General features: G+C 38.5%; 2 protein-coding genes across 2 annotated transcripts; one reads left to right on the top strand and one right to left on the bottom strand.

Moving 5' to 3' along the window:
• Window positions 1-898: 898 nt before the first annotated feature.
• Window positions 899-11,922, top strand: LOC108682782. Its single transcript, XM_047885004.1, has 4 exons — window positions 899-992; window positions 1,534-2,547; window positions 9,136-9,267; window positions 10,211-11,922. Exons 1-4 carry the CDS (start codon window positions 981-983, stop codon window positions 11,126-11,128), a joined length of 2,076 nt encoding a protein of 691 aa, XP_047740960.1. The 5' UTR covers window positions 899-980; the 3' UTR covers window positions 11,129-11,922.
• A 1,235-nt stretch (window positions 11,923-13,157) lies between these two features.
• On the bottom strand, window positions 13,158-16,717 carry LOC108682787 (probable H/ACA ribonucleoprotein complex subunit 1). The gene is made up of 2 exons (XM_018172027.2): window positions 16,635-16,717; window positions 13,158-14,417 (listed from the first exon to the last, which is right to left on the bottom strand). The coding sequence occupies exons 1-2, from the start codon at window positions 16,647-16,649 to the stop codon at window positions 13,281-13,283; spliced, it is 1,152 nt and encodes a 383-aa protein (XP_018027516.1). The 5' UTR covers window positions 16,650-16,717; the 3' UTR covers window positions 13,158-13,280.
• Window positions 16,718-17,603: the final 886 nt, after the last annotated feature.

The following is a 17,603-nucleotide window of genomic DNA, read 5'->3' as shown; positions in this document are numbered from 1 at the left end:
TGATTTAAATTATATATTTGACAATTGGTATATTTTGAAATCATTTGATGAATTTCCGAATTAGGTATAAATCATCAGACAATTTTAAACAATCAGCAAATGGTAGCATTAAACGTATTATGTTCAAATTAAGTTTCGCTTCAATGATTAAAAACATATGTTGAATTATTTTATTTAGAGGTGAAAATAAATATCTCAAAACATTTAGAACTTTACTCGAAAAGGCTAAGCCCCCAACGCCCATCTGCAAGCAAGTTGCCAAGGGTTAATAGTGAAAATGATATGTTGATAATAGTTATTTCATTCTATATCTCAATTTTTGCGTCTGTCTGCGATGAAGTAACGAAACAATTTCAACAAGAGTTGTTGACGTTGAAAGGAAAAGTGAATCTCCATTGTCTCTTGAAACTGTGTCAAAATTAAACGTATCAAAATCAGCTATCTCGTCATAGTGCCTTTATATACAGACTTTTTCTCATTGAGCTCCCGACGTGTGTTTAAAGCAGTCGCAAGTAATACGTGATTTGGATTCACAGTGAAGAAATTTTGCGCGAGCCAAGACTGTTGATCGGTTCTTCAATGACACTGTGCACCCTGAACATAAATTTCAGCCGCTTTAAGAAAAGCCATTAAATGTTTTATGGTTGGCCGCCGCTTATATTCCGATAATTTCAAGTTAATGTTAAGCATACAGAATAAGGACTGAACATACGGAGCACCGATGAAGGGAGACTAGCAATTTTTAGATGCAATCAAAAAGAAAATTGGTCTGAAGGACAGAAGGGACCAAGAATTAAAATCCTGCCACGAGGTGAAGGTTCGGATGATCAATAATTGTATTCTGTTACGAGGTGAACGTGTTGTCTGGGTGTCTTTATAAATAGGGCTCGTGTCTTCAGGAAGACATCACAATTTCTGTTGACAAGATCGTGTCAACAGAGCACCGTCTAGGAGCTTCATCTTCCTTTACTCTAACAGCCATGAAATCCTGGGTATGATTATTTGTTTAAAAACAGATATTTGAGCATCAAACGATCAAATATAAATCTTTTTGTTATTTGAATATTTCTTGGAGCATGAGTGTAACATTAAATCATATTTTGATAATATTTTGATAGTCGGTTCATATTTTGTCTCACTTTGTGTTAAGTTTTGTTATATGTCAAAGTCGGTGATCAGGAGTTAGGAGTGAATCTCATGTTAAATTAAAAACCAGTGTGATTGCAGTTCTTATTTTTTAATTCAAAATTTGCAACAATAAAGCATTATGCAATTTATTAGTTCCATGATATATATTTTCAAACAAAAAGTAATCTCACACTTAGCATATATTCAGACAGGAAGTTTATTGGTTTCTCAGCTTCGTTTGCTCATTATTTCTGAACACATTCTAGTTTAAATAAACAGCATTTCATTTAGCTTAAAGGCAAATTAATCTTCCTATGTGTCCTGCAATGAAATTCATCTGTGTCGATGATGAGACCCCGAAAAAGAATGGAGCATAAATTATTTAATTTTTCTTCTGTGTTCCAGATTTGGATGAGCCTATTGGCTCTAAGCCACGCTAGGCCCGACAAGCTTCCTTCACCTCCTTCTCAACTCTATGATGCCCCCGACATTTCTCCCCCCGCGCCTGCACAAATATTCAGTCCTGCGCCTCCTCCACCCAGTGGCGGTTACTCGGCTCCTCAGGCACAGTTTAAACCGTCTCCTAGTCTACCCCAAACACCAAGTGGTTTATATTCCCCGCCTTCCCAACAAACACCCATACTGCCACCAAGCCCCCCACCTCGACCAAGTCCTCCGGTAGCTCCCTCCGGATTGTATGAAGCTCCTCAAACAGATTTATCAGCTCAATCTGTATCAGTAGGAGGTGGATATGGTGGATCATCATCCGTCAGCAGTGAAGTTAACGCCGTAAGCCTCGTCGATTGTCCAGAAGGTCAAGCCGACCGAGGAGACGGCACATGTGCCCCTGCTACAGTTTCCAGAAACCTGTACCTGTACCGTGTTCCAGAGAGCAAAGTTGAACTAGGTGCTGCTGGTGTTCTCCCTAACCCTAAAGTACACTACAACTTCGTGTTCATCCGCACCGCCGACCAGGCTAATGGCAGGGCACCACTAGTTGCTCCGGCCGCTCAGCAGAAGACTTTGGTTTATGTCCTCAACAAGAAGCAAGCAGCGGAAGCTCAGAAGGTTATTCAACAAGGCGGTAAGCCCACTCAGCCTGAAGTGTACTTTGTCAACTACAAGGAAGGTGACAACCTGGACTTACCAGGAGGTGTGGACCTTCAAACGGCCCTCAGTCAGTCCATCCAGCAAGGGGAGGTGGTCGATAACCTAGCAGATGTTGGCTCGTCCTTCCCTGGGGGCGTTAGCGGTGGTGTAGTTACCGATGGAGCTGCCGTTGGAGGATATGTAGGAGGAGGATACCAGCCTGCCCCTGCCCCTGCCCCAGCTCCGGCCCCAGCCCCGGCCCCAGCCCCGGCTCCGGTCTCAGCAAGTGGAGAGGTCCAGAGTTCTGGCGTTAAAGGATACAACTATAACTAAGTGGAGCTCCAGTAATACATTCCTCAATGAAGGCTTAGTCTATTCTAATTCGGTATCTTCATCTTAAATGTGATACAAATTTGGTTTATTAAACGAATTATTCGATTGATTTTTTTATTAACGACTGATATCCTTAAGTGTAAATTTCCATGAGCAGCCACTATCGCCATATAATGTACACAACTATGAGAACACCCACAAGATTCGAAGATTTGTGCGAAGGTTTTATGAAGATTGGCATAAAATTATCAATTGTGTTTTAAACAATTGCTACTATAACTGACTATTCAAAAATTTAATTCACCAATGGGTATCGTTATATTTATAATAATATAACAAATACAATATAACTTTTAAATTAGTATTATAAAATTAGCACCGATAAACCAACAATCTTTTCTACATGTATGATATTTGTAATCATATAATTACGATGCAGAGAACAATTGCCAGCGTCACTGCATAAATAGATTAATTAAATATTCAACAGATCCTCACATGATGTTAATTTTTTATGAAATTGTACGTTAATATTTTGCCATGTAGAGCATCCTTTACTACCTTCCCTTACCATTAAATTGAAAATCGAATAAAATAAAATTTAGATTGAAAAGAATATGAATGCCCCTCATTAGGAATGAATAATATTCTAAAACAGCTACTAGAATTGGCTTTCAATACATTACAATCAGCTTTAGAAATACATGTCTTGTCATCTCCCTAGCGCTTTTCTCTGTTTATTTGCTTTAACTTACTAGACGTTTGTCCTCATTAAAAGTGCGAGACCGAGACGAATGGCTATCAAGATTAAATTCAACGTCCGTAAAGTTTCTTGGTCATCATAGTTGACAAGTGTAAATAATTCTCGATATTCTTGACGGAAATACAAATTTTTGAGTCAGATGTGATGCCTGCAAAAATATATTTGTTGTTTTTGGGTGAGATCAAAATAAAGCACTGCTTAAAAACGGAGCTACGGTGTGGAAATTATGACGGCAGGGTCTAACCTACAACATCTCCCTTGTATAGGGTCTAACAAACAACAGTTCCATTGCAGGGTCCAGTCTACGACAGTTCTATTGTAGGGTCCAGTCTACGACACCTCTGTTGTATAGGGTTTAACAAACAACAGTTCTATTGTAGGGTCCAGTCTACGACAGCTCTATTGTAGGGTCTAGTCTACGACACCTCTGTTGTAGGGTCTAGTCTACGACAGCTCTATTGTAGGGTCCAGTCTACGACACCTCTATTGTAGGGTCTAGTGTACGACAGCTCTATTGTAGGGTCTAGTGTACGACAGCTCTATTGTAGGGTCTAGTGTACGACAGCTCTATTGTAGGGTCTAGTCTACGACAGCTCTATTGTAGGGTCTAGTCTACGACAGCTCTATTTTAGGGTCCAGTCTACGACAGCCCTATTGTAGGGTCTAGTCTACGACAGCTATATTGTAGGGTCTAGTCTACGACAGCTCTATTGTAGGGTCTAGTCTACGACAGCCCTATTGTAGGGTCTAGTCTACGACAGCTCTATTGTAGGGTCTAGTCTACGACAGGTGCGTCGTTCAGTCGAGGTCGTTCAAATCAAACGCAAGGAATTTACTTTCGCCTACAGAACCGTGAGCAGAATCCCGAATCTTGGGCAAGATTTATAAATTAGGCTCACCTTCTCTTTTTTTTTAGAACGAACGTATAGGGACGTTCTTGACACGTGCGGAGTGATTTATAGAATGTCAATAACTGTCGATATAAAATATAATTAAAAATGAGTGATATCTCCGATTGATGAAAAAGTGATTTGAAGACATGGAAATCCTCACCGGTTTACTATTTAAGATTGTGTCAGACTATTCAAGGAAATTATTAATTTATTGAAATAAGGGATATATGTATAATTGTCAGAGCAAAGCGTATTGTATGCAAAATTTCTCTTTATTTAGAATTACATTTGATTCAATATGAAGCCAAATCGATATTTATATAAAATTAAAATTGAATTTGTAAAATAAAAAAGCGGGTAATTGCAAGGTCATATTTTCCTGATTAATAATCATATACACAAAATGTTTATCAGCAGTTCGTCCTTGTCAAAAGTTATCATACGAAGAACTCCACTATATTAAGGTTGAGTCAGAGTAGAGTAACTGAGGTTCCAGCAAACGATGACAGCAGCATTCCAGTCATTCTTTATCGACTTCACGGTAGCGATTGTCGTTTGGCAGGTTCATGATCGTGCCAGCGACTGGCGCTTGGCAGGTTTCTGATCGTGCCAATGATTTTCGCTTGACATGTTTCTTGTCACGCCAGCGACTGTCGCTTGGCAGATGCCCGACAGTGCAAGTGACTGCAGCTAGGCCGGCGTATAAGGCGACATTTTGCAGGTGAAAGAGAACTCAAAAGAGAAGCTTAGTCGTGACGACTGCCGAGGTCGCATACCTTCTCATGAACAGTTAGACAAACATGTTATGATTTACAACACTGTTTTCTTTTGTTGCATGTTATAAAACCGTGTTTATCAGTCATCTTCGAAAGGCACAGAAATTATTTGCGCTTGGGTATTGCAAAGACAATTATCGAACGAATGGATGCACTATGCAAACCTAAAACGAACACATGAACGTTTTCCCTTTATAAAACAGTGTGCAATTTGAGGTGATGGTAGGTTATTCTAATAACATATTACGCTTTAAAATTTTTTATAATCTTCATTATGCAATTATTTTATTGCCTCACGAACGCTGAGATCCAGTTTCTCCCAAATAAGGCAAGGCGACCAAACCGGGAGGAGAAGGGATGACCAAGCTTCACGCTAGAGCCGTTAGTTCTACAGTTCACAAGCTAGTAAGTCGTGGCATATGCATTAGGTTCTGAAAGCAAATGCTAGAAATGGGAATACTGAATAAATGCGAGTCATGTGCGTGGGTAAAAAAACGAAGAAATCATACGAAGTTTAAACTGTCAGTGGCCGCACCCACTGTTGGCTATGCAAATACCGACGGAATTTTAGTTTCTAGACTTCGATTTTCAACAGTAAATAATTGTTGCCGAGGAAATGTTTGAAAAACTTTTGCGTCAAAATTATCGTCGTATTCACAGTCATCTGGATAAATTGTTGATACTGGCTTACGACAAGCGCTTACATGCTTAACGATTAATCCCGACATTCATCAGTTTTATAATGTCGCTTACAAATGATCGCACGAATCTGGATCAATTTAATCAATTCGAAGGATGTATTCTGTGACATTAAATGTCATAATTAAAAAAATTACATATATGCCAAAAAGATTGAGATTCATAAATTTATCGTTGATTTGAATATTTCAAATGAAATGCACTGTAGCTTCTTACACAAATGTTATCTCATAAAGATCATAAGTATATCACATGTGACTTGAATGAATTTTAATTCACTTGAATTTTACATTGTAATAAGATTCGCTGTGATATTAGCATATTTATGCGAAAAAGTGCCCACAAAATGCAACATTGATCGAGAAACATATTTATGAAGCAAAAATATTTATGAAGAATGGAAAAAACTCATATCTGAATATATGAACTACCTTTATGTCACCTCGTAAGTGACTAAACTCGAAGGTCTGCATGTAGTGATGGTACCGTCAAAATAACACAAAAAATATAACTCTGTACTCACTGCAGTGAGTGACAGAGAGCGCATTTTCTAGTCGACGAAAACGTGAAGTCACGGACGGACAGACGGACGGACAGACAGACAGATGGACATGGCGAGCACAATAGTGCATTTTTCCATAAATAAGAAAATGCGCTAAAAATGCATCGTGACTGACGCAGAATTGGTAAATGGTCCATTTTTAACTTGTCATATGTAGGAGAGAATGCAATTCACTAAAGGTCGCAAATTAATGAGGTGAAATTTCCATGAACGTAGGATGAATTTAAAAGTATATGATCTTGTACCTACACTAGCCGATAATCCATTCATGTTTAAATAAATTTTCCGATCTTAATGCAGGATTAGTTTGTTCACCTTATTAAAAAAATTCTAAGAAAACTAAAAACAGGTTCAATAAATCCCTTTTCGAAAACTTATTAAAGCAAATCAATTGAAATTAAATTTAACCGTTGAAAAAAATATTTATAGGCGGAATCACAATATTAATTAGGATTATGAAAAGAGAGATTTCCGAAAAGGATGATATTATTTTTTATAGAAAAAAACGAGAAAGATAAATTTTAATTAACTTTAAATATTTTTGTGAAAAATATAAAAAAAATTAAATCTAAGACGCAATTATAATTATGAGAGTTTTTACGCAGAACAAGTTATTACATCAGATAGTACATGATCTGAAGAAGACTTTACGGCCCAGGGAATATTATTATAGCTTACTTTAGGTATTGTTTAGGGCTTAGGTACATTTAACATAACTTATTTGTATTCATGAAGACGATGGTCAAATGCTTAATACATACGGTCAAATGTGAACAGCTGCCTGTCCACTCAATGTGAACATAAAATTCTACTCGCATAGATATCCAGAGGCCAGGTTATCTAGAGGGCCGGATATCTAGAGGGTAGGATATCTATATAGAGGTATAGATATCTACAGGTAAGGGTCTAAACACTTGAAAAATTATGATAGATGAGTGCTTTTAAAAAATTATTTGCGTAACGAAAGCATTGAATATTTTTTCGACTTAGGTTTATTAACTTAAAGATTTTTTGGAATATGTGCCTAAGAAACTTGAGGATTTTTGACAATCAAATAAATTATAGAAATGTCATGTTTATACAGTAATATTCTAGAATTGTTGACGTCACTATTAATTTAACAAACAACGTGAGTAATTCATGACCAAGCAAGACCGGTAATAATTTAAACTGAACCTCACTGAGTCTAACTTATATAGAATTGATTCGTACCTTCATTTTGCACTAATTTCTAGGAGAGTACGTGCCCAAAAGTTTCGAATTAATTGAATAATTGATTGTAAGTTATCTTTCTCGTATTTCTTTTCTAGAAAAAAAAAATATAATTTTCTCCTACTTGATAATGAATGAAGTTTAATTCAAAACGTCGTAAATTATAATAAATGTCCCTTGAAAATCTGATATTTGACTTTTCAATGCCTATCAAAAGCCTAATTTGCCGAATAAAGAAAAATAATAAGAAAATTGTCAATATGAAATACTCTCTGGTCTTCAATGAAACTTGCATTAAATTAATTAAATGTATACTTTATACAATTTAATAATTCTACTGTACAAATTTTAACCTAAGGTGCAGAAATGAGAAGAATTCGGACAGTTTATTTCTTAAAGGGATTTATACGGAAAAATTAAAGTAGATTCTGCTAGTTTTTCATTAAATTCTCCTACACAATTTCACTGAAACTGAAGGTTTCGTCGAGTCGTCCCAGTCAAGGACTCGAATCTTCATATGGATGCCGCAATCAACATGGAACGCCTTAATTATTCTGTTCATTAAAATCGTGATCAAGCACATTAATTTCTGGCATTGTTAGAGGCGGAGAGAAAGCATTGCTTGCAATGTATTCCTCTCACTCGAGTTATTTATTAAGAATAATAATAGAAGTGTTGGGTCGGGCCAGGGGTTGCCGCTTGCAATGTATCCCTCTCACTCGAGTTACTTAATAAGAATAATTATAGAAGTGTTGGGTCGGGCCAGGGGTTGCCGCTTGCAATGTATCCCTCTCACTCGAGTTACTTAATAAGAATAATTATAGAAGCGTTGGGTCGGGCCAGGGGTTGCCGCTTGCAATGTATCCCTCTCACTCGAGTTACTTAATAAGAATAATTATAGAAGTGTTGATTCGGGCCAGGGGTTGCCGCTTGCAATGTATCCCTCTCACTCGAGTTATTTAATAAGAATAATTATAGAAGTGTTGGGTCGGGCCAGGGGTTGCCGCGACTGGTTTTTCATATCGTGCACTGGAAAGCAGCTTCACAGCTTAACTTGTACCGGGAATTTTCCTCACGCAAATTGAATTAAATATATGGAAATAATTGGGGATAGAAACTGTGCATTTGAGATAAGTGGAAGTGGGAAACCAAACCCCGTCATTTCAGCCAGCATTTTTGTGTGAATTATATTTTTGCGTGATAGAGCTCCACGAAAAACCCTGGCTAGCAAAACGAGCAAAGTACATTACCATTTGTTGCGAGAGTCTAGTTCAAATTGTATACATAAATTTCGTAGATTATGTACAGATCTTAATTTAATATAACGGCAGTCAATGCCTTATGTTTTCCTGAAACCATAAAGTTCATGTGCAGCTGCGGGAATAATCTTCCAAAATCAGGCATTTTTTCGCTGAAATTGTAATTTTTCATTACATTATGAACTATTTATAATTACTGCAATTATGTTACACACCTCAACGCACAAAAAATCACATTTAGAAATTTCATTTGAAGTTTGATCAACAAGCGTGTAACGTAACCCGCACTGACATCACGGTTGATAATGATTATGACGTACATGGTAACATTTGTACTGCAATGCAAGAGTATGGTGGACTTTGTGACAAGCATTGTACCGAAAGTTGTATTCTTATGCATAAGAGTTGCACAATATGTAAGATGCACTCATTCAACCATCTTTGCATATCTGCAAGCTCACGCTGCCATGCAACACCTTCTCCTATAAAGCTTTCCCTCTCACGCTGCTCCGCTCAATTGCAGCTGGCGAGTCTTCGCGACATGAAGCTCTCTGTGAGTCACGCTTCATCTCACGCGTGTTGCTCTTGCCAAAAGTTTCAGCAAACACGAATCTTGGATCGCTGTTTTTGCTGCAGTGAATTACAATACTTTTGAAAAAGTGAAAATATGTAATTTTGGGTTAGGCTAGTCTTTGAAAATTCGTTCAAAATGTTGTATGACTATTTTCATTCAAAAGTAGATTCGTGTCAGAATTAACAAAGAAATAATTTTTAAAAATTTAAACATCGTGCATATAAGTGTTTCTTTGAGGATTGTTGGATTTCATAATTTGGAGAATAATAAACGAAGATAGACCTAAATCTAACCGTGGATTTAAACACTTAGAATTTTTCCGACAATTATTTATTTTTGTGCGATTTTATTCCTGTGAATTTGTTCGAGCTCTTGTTCGTATTACTGAAAGCTATTAAATGAAATGAGACTTGCTCGTCGTTACTAGACGAATTTCCAAAATTCAAATCGCTCCCTTTGACTGCAACAGAAGTTTTTTTAGATAAATTAATTACCTAAGCTTGGCTCGAAAACTTGATCATTATATAGGTTTTGATTGTTATAGGGTACGAAAGCTCTGGTCACCAGAGCTTTCGCAATCCGCATTTGTGAATTGCATTTATAATTAAACCCACATTTATAAATTTGGATGCATGTTCAATAACTTGGCGCACTATGTTAAAGTTGAACGATATATTGGAAATCAGGCAGGAAGTGCCTTCACTTGACATTTCCTTGTCTAATGATAAATATATCAAAGGTCAACACCTGGGCATTGACCTCTCAATATATCATTAGTTTCGATAAAGCATGTTTATTATCTACATATTATCTCCGCTCCTCAAGAATTCATTGCGTGTTGACTAATAAGATCACGCAACTCATTTATATTACCTCAACTTTATTAATGGTTCCTGTGTACCTGACTGAACCCACTTTCCAGGTTCTTATGGCGCTGCTGTTCGCCACAGCATCGCGAGTGTCTGGTGAGCGGTTCTCTTACAACGTTCCTCATGAACCTCATCTTCAACATAACTTCATCGACTCCCACACTTTTGACATTCATCAGCAGTTCGGGAGCCTATGCAGTGAAGGGGAGGCTATAAATGCAGAAGGTCGATGCGTCCCAGCCAAAATTACGAGAAATTTCTTCGTTTTTAAAGCTCCTCCAACTCCAAATTTTCCTATTGGTCCTCCACTTCGACTACCGGATCCAAAAATCCACTATAATTTTGTCTTCATCCGAAGCCCCGAGACAGTTGGAAATGTGAAACCCATCGTGGTACCTCCCCCGCAGCAGAAGACACTCGTCTATGTCCTGTCCAAACGGCCTGGCATAGCGGATCAGGAGGTCATAGAAGTTCCTTCACAACCTGTACAGCCAGAGGTGTTCTTCGTGAACTACGCGCCTGGTGATGACGCTGAACTACCAGGCGGAGTGTCACTGCAAGATGCCCTTGGGCAGTCTGCCATACAAGGTGAAACTATTGACTCTTCTTCTCATGGAAAATTTGGGTCCAACGATCTTCTGCATGGTGGATCAGGAAATACCCTCGGACAAAATGACCACCAGATTGGCGGATCAGTAAATACCCTGAAACAATTCGGATTAAATCACCAAGTACACGGAGGATTCGAGAATACTCATCAGACTCTTGGGTCCAACAGCCTCTCGGGATCTTATGGGGCAGGAGATGACAGTCAAAAACAAACAAATTTCATCCACGAGCCCACGAGACCGAGACCGCGTCTGGTTCCTCCCCGCAAGCGGCCTGGACATGAAAAAACCAGTTTCGAAGACATCCGCGCCCCCGACCCCATCGACATTCTACCTCCCGCCCCTTTTTACCCTAAGGTATAACTAGTTTTTTATCCATCACCGAAACTCGATCTGAGCCACTTTCAAGTATCATGAACCAGAATGACTATTACAATACTATGTTATTTCGTTCCCTGTATTTTTAGAGACCGAAGTGAAGGCTTGCAACGAATAGCATTCAAGCACAATTCCAGCACATCTGTCACGCGTGAATCAAGCATTCCGGCAAGGCATCACAGTAGCAACGGCAGGCACAATTGCCACAGCGCGGAGACAATTGTTACTGTGTGCAGAATTGTCAGTAGTCGTAATTCCCACTGCGTAGCCTTCACTAACATCTTTGTATGTAAAATTGCCGATACGGTTTGTTACAGCTACGACTGTAACAATTATCTCTATGGGCACTAGTGACATTGTCTTCACAATTGCCACTGCAGCACAAATGCGACTGCGGGAAATTGTCTACATGGGCGGTGTTGCCATTGTGGTCGCAATTGCCACTGTGGCACTAATGAGACAGTGGCCATTATCGATATGAGCGGTGGTGACATTGTATTCACAATTGCCACACATTGTCGATATGTGTGGTGTTGCTATTGTTGTCGTTATTGCCACTGTGGCACGAAAGAGGCTGTTGCACTATTGTCACTAAGGCGCTGTGGCATCTTTGGGCACTAACTCTACTGTAAGTCCAATTGCCAAGATGACAAAATTGTTATCAACACCAACCGTTCATTCGTGAATAGATGGCAGTTTGGTTGCCATTTCCTGCCCTTGGATGGCAGCTATCGGGCAGCAAATTAGTTTTTTATTGTTGTAATAAATATTAAATAAACGAAAAATTGTTTTTTATTGCTCTCGTTCCGGCTTCTAATTTATTTTAGTAGCAGCCACGTTAACTAGGGGAAAGTCAGAAGAAATAATTTATAAATCCTTGTTAATTTATTAATGATATCATTTGAAGGTCGAAAAAATTGAAAGAGGTGAATCTATGAACAATTATAAAACTAAAAATATAATTTGATTCAAAGGACTTTCCTGAGCAAAATTATTCCATAGTTTATTGCTCGATGCAGAATTTTTGGGAAAATTAGAGGTTTTGCTTCCGATGTAAAAGATTTAAGAATCTTTCCGAATTTGTAAAAAGAATGAATCACGCGTCGCGCATACCTCATCTAATTGTGTGGACAACCAATTTTGCCAAGCAGAAAATGAGACATAGTAACTAATGATGAAATAACATCTGCTATTATAACCATTCTTACCTAAAGATATTACAAAACATCCTACACATGGCCCCAAATGCGCGTTGATACAGTGTCTCATCTCAACATAGAATTTTATCAATGTAGGAAAGAATATAATATCGAACCGTTCGGACCGATACATTATATTCGGCTGAGGACGCTCGTGCATGTTTCCGCGAAGCCTTTACAGAACAATGTAAAGAGACGAGACTCGCTGATGCGGTCCACGTAGTAGACGCTAAGGTGTAAAAACTAGTCGGGGTCTGATGAAAAAAGATTCGCCGGCTCACTTTCTGATCTATGCAGAGAAGATCTTGAGAGGAAATGACAATTCTTTGTGAATTCTTAATTTAAGCATTATTAAAACATTAATTAATAACTTCCTATCTAAATAACTCACAATCTACTCTGTTGATCGGAAACGTTTCAACGGGAGTACTATTAACGTCTGCTCATCTCACACTAATAGGTGCTTTAATCACGAGCTTGCGACTTATGATAAAACTAAATATTTTCCTTGATTGGGAAGTGATAGATGTCAGTTTTGTTATACAAGGCTCATTAGCGTTGCTCACTTTCCGGACGTGATAAAGGTTCCACAATTAACTATCAATACTCTGCATTGCAGCAAACATAAGGTTTATTAAATTCTGACCTTTATTTTGTGAAGTGTCCTGTATGCATATGAAACAACATCAACTTATTAATGCGTGTCAAATTGACACACCTGAGATGTCACAGACACAAATAGTGCCTATAGAATGTCTTGCTAAGCATTGTTGGAACTTGTCAACAACGTTCAAAAGGATACTATAAAACCCAGATTTAGAAACTCGTTTATTGATGAAATGATGGTAGCAATCAAATAAAATAAGTCGTAATGGCAAATCAATGAGAAGGTGAAACGTAAACCTAAATGACGAAATAGGACTGCGTTCATTACTTGATCACTCTTGTTCTTTCTTGCTGTCATCCTCACTTGGTTCTTCAACCTCCCGCTTGAGGGTGGTGGTAACGACGCTGGACCCTTCAGCGGCTTGGTCGCTTCGCACTACCGTCTTAGCTGGAGACGAGTATGAGCCTTTGAGATTTCCGCCTCCGATGCCGGAATTGAACCCTCCACCGCTGCTTATGGAATTACCTGAAAATCCTCCAGAGAAACCGCCTGCTCTAATAAGCTCGTTACTAACGTCGAAACCCCCTCCATGTCCGACACCACCAACGACTCCACCACCGAGACCGGCTCCACCGCTAGCGTCAATAATTCTGCCAGCACCAGCGGACTGGCTGAGTGCGGTCTGCAGGTCGATTCCTCCAGGAAGAACTGGGTTTTCGCCTTCATTGTAGTTGACAAAGAACACTTCTGGTTCTTCGAGCTGGCCGGGCACTTCGATGAGCTGTTGGCCAATAGCTTCAGGTCGCTTGCTGAGCACATACACCAGAGTTTTTTGCTGGGGCGGAGGCACAACAACGGGCCTGGGACCAACGATTGTGTCTTGGGCACGAACGAACACGAAGTTGTAGTGGATCTTAGGGTCGGGGATTTTGGGTGGAGGTCCAAAAGAAGCCTTGGGACGTGGAGCGTTGTACAGGAAGATGTTCCTTGACACAATCGGTGTTGCGCAGGTGCCATCAGCCTTCCTGACCAAACCACCTCCACAGGGTCCTAGAGAGGCGCCTCCACCGTATCCACCGCCTCCAACGAATCCACCACCTCCAATATCGCCAACTATGAGTCCTCCATCACCGAATCCACCTCCACTGAATCCACCTCCGACGAATCCTCCTTTACCGAATCCACCTCCACTGAACCCACCTCCCCCACTGAGTACAGGGACTGCTCCAGCCAAACCACTCGGATCTGCACCTCCACCGAGGCCTCCTAAATCTAGACCACCTGAATGGACTCCAAGTCCACCACCACCGAGGCCTCCTAGATCCAGACCACCTGAATGGATTGCAACTCCACCACCACCGAAACCACCGACACTGAGGCCACCGCCAAATCCTTTTGACGACACCCTTCCAGGAGCGCTGTATTGCTGGGGAGCCGCAAATGCTGAGGTTGCGAGCAAGGGGAGGATCTGCAAAATAGAAGATATTTTATTATCTATAAAGCGGGTAATGAAAGTTGAAGTACTAGCAAGTATTTTAAAACCAGAAAAAAGGTTGCGTTATCGCATATTTTCTATCTATTAGAAAATTTACAATATTGGAGGAGACATTAGTCTGTTAAAAAAAGTCAGGAGTGATTTAATAAAAGCACAATGATACCTTAAAATCTAGTAATTATAAACGATGTAAGGTTATTTTAAGAAATTTCTGGTCGCGTATCGTAAAACTACCCTATTCTTGATAGTAAAATCTAAAATTTCGAAATAATGGGAGATTTTCGTTCGGCGCTAGAGTTTATTCTTTCTTTGCATCTTCCTTCCTTAAACGTACGAAAGAAACCTCGTATTTCGAGTTGGACTCGCTTGAAATGAAAGACTGAGTATAAATGAATAACCCAAAATAGACTACAAATTATAAAAAATTTGTTTCAAACGTTCAGTACGCGCGAGCATACAGAAACCAAGTATGGCGGTCCATCCTGATCACAAAGCCGGGCGCTCAAACCAGTCTTGCTTTCGTCAGTTGCCGGTGCCCACGAGGGAAGTTTCACATTCGTCCGCGAAATAAAAACGATCTTATGGAATCGTTCAAGCCACGCATGCTGAGGCAAATCGACTCTTCTTCGATATATACGAATTTTTTCCGACTTAAGTAAGACTAAGGAAAGTTTCCTCCGTGCGCGTTTGTCCAGTTTCTCGCTGGGGCGAAAGTGCTTATAGGCAGACATATTTGCCCTAAGACCATCTCCTGGGAAATAGACAAAAACTGTTCAATGTGTGTTTTCTACTACACTTTCTTTCTTATCAATTTCTACGCGTGTTGTGCTGTACGCGTGCATGTTACCTCGATATTCTGGAGTATTTAATCACGGATTCATAAGGAAGAAAATTCTGGAATATAAGTTGCGACAGTGACTCATATCATAAAGATTTTGGCATCGTTGATGATAAAATTTCCTGTTGGCACAAAAAACGCCAAATACCTAAATAATGTGAATGAATGTATAATAAATGGTACATATAATACGGAAGCAAAATTTTCTGGGAGATTCTACAATAATTCAAATAATAAAACATTATTATCAAAGGCATTGGATGGATGAAATGAAAAAGCTCATTGCGCTGCACGAAAAAATAGAATTCATTTAAAATTTAGATTAATCTTGATTTATTACACAGAATCCGCTTATAAATTTTATTTTTGAACGATAAATAAATTACCCTTTTATGGGTATAATTGTATAAAATATGTACATGTATTTCTTCATCATTATCGTTCTCAATAATTTGCATTTTCATGTACTTTAAATTCCCCATTTAAATATGAATATTAGAAATGTTTTTTTATTGAGCTCATGCATTTTAACTATTAATATGCAAAAATATGAATAAGCAATAGTTAGATTTTCAAGCAACATGTGGAGGAAATTACGGACTTTGCCATCTACGTACACAACGTCAAGTCGTTAAACGCAACAGGAATTTCTTCAGTCTCAATATTCATTATATAAATGGAATTAGCTGACGGTGGTTAGTAAAAGGATGTGGTCCTAAGGGAGGATATCATATAGCAAACAATAGAACTTTATCAGATGATGGAATTAGCACGTCAGCGGGCACTGGTATTGCATACAAACAATGAAACAGAGAACAGTTTCATTTCGATTTTTCTAGAACTGAAGCATAATTTTAGAAATGATGATTGCCAATGCAGTAATTTAGTGCATGGGATGATGGAATTTACTTATTAGTTTATTTTTTTGGATTATGCCAATACCCAAGGACTACATTCTGATGAAATTGTTTAATGATATATATAATATAATTGCGATACTAGCTAGTGAAATTAAAAATCCTGTAATCAGGCTTTGTTGCTTATCATATTCCATCAAAGTTTTAGCCAAGACCGCATCCATGAATAATGTAATAATTAAAAAAATATAACTCAGTACTGCAGTGGATGACAGAGCGCGCATTTTCTCGTCGACGAAAACGTGAAGTCACGGACGGACAGACAGACACACAGACGGACGGACAGACGGATATGGCGAGCACAATAGTGTATTTTTCCATAAGTGAGAAAATGCGCCAAAAAATACAAATTTATTTTACAAATTTAATTTTTTCCATAAATGAGAAAATGCGCTAAAAATATAAAAATTTAATTCTAAAACGACGTAGACTCACCCAAAGGGAGTTCATGGTGCCGTGTTCACTGTGAGCGTCACCAGCAATGTACCGGCCACTGCCCTGCCCCCGCCGTATTATAGCCGCTCCAGAGACCGTTTTTGCAGCACCAGTTTCCACTACAACTTTCGAGAAAAGTTAGTAGCGATGGAGAGCAACCATGACGCTGCGATTCGTGTGCCATCATAATGTTACGTTACCTTCATCGAACACGAGTTTGGTTATGAAACAAAGAAGAAAACTTCTGCATATGAGCTCTTGCATATTGGTTACGTTAGTGACGATGCGATAATGACGATATATTATATATATTATGATATATTACGATAATGACGATGCGGATAATATGACAAGGTGTATTATGAGCTCGATAACACGGCTGGAGCTTGTAAGCTAAACTGATTAATTGGAAAAAGAAGGTATTGCTTCTTTTAGTAAAAATATTCGACAGGTAGCTACGAAACATTAGGGTAATAATTGTCGAACAATAATGTGCCCAATAATACATTTACATAAATCGATCATGTTAATTCTTCGACGCCAAATTTATTACAATTTTACAGTTATACGACAAGACTACAAGAAAAAGTTATTTAGAATTTATGCAATTTTTCACTGAACAATTTTTTAGCTCTTCATAATATATATTAATTAACGGAGCATATCCGTTTATGTTTTAAATTCCAGACCGAAAAATTCTTCGTATTAGATAGGATCAAGCCAAACAGCCAATAATATATCAAAAGATAATGCAAATGAATTAAAAAAGAAAATAATTGTTTATTTTGACAAACATGCCAGTTAAATCACGTCGACGTTGTCCATAATACAATTAAACTTTTACGTAACACGAAAATCCTAATTTTTTAAGAGTTTTAATTTGATTTCAAACTCCATATATAGATATTTCTTATTGTCAAAGCACATAATACGAAATTAATTTCAAAGTTTCGATCAATGGCGACCAAA

The sequence above is a fragment of the Hyalella azteca genome, unplaced genomic scaffold (genome assembly GCF_000764305.2).
Source record: "Hyalella azteca isolate HAZT.00-mixed unplaced genomic scaffold, Hazt_2.0.2 contig16688, whole genome shotgun sequence".
Taxonomy (NCBI): domain Eukaryota; kingdom Metazoa; phylum Arthropoda; class Malacostraca; order Amphipoda; family Hyalellidae; genus Hyalella; species Hyalella azteca.
This window is presented reverse-complemented; position numbering and strand designations above follow the sequence as displayed.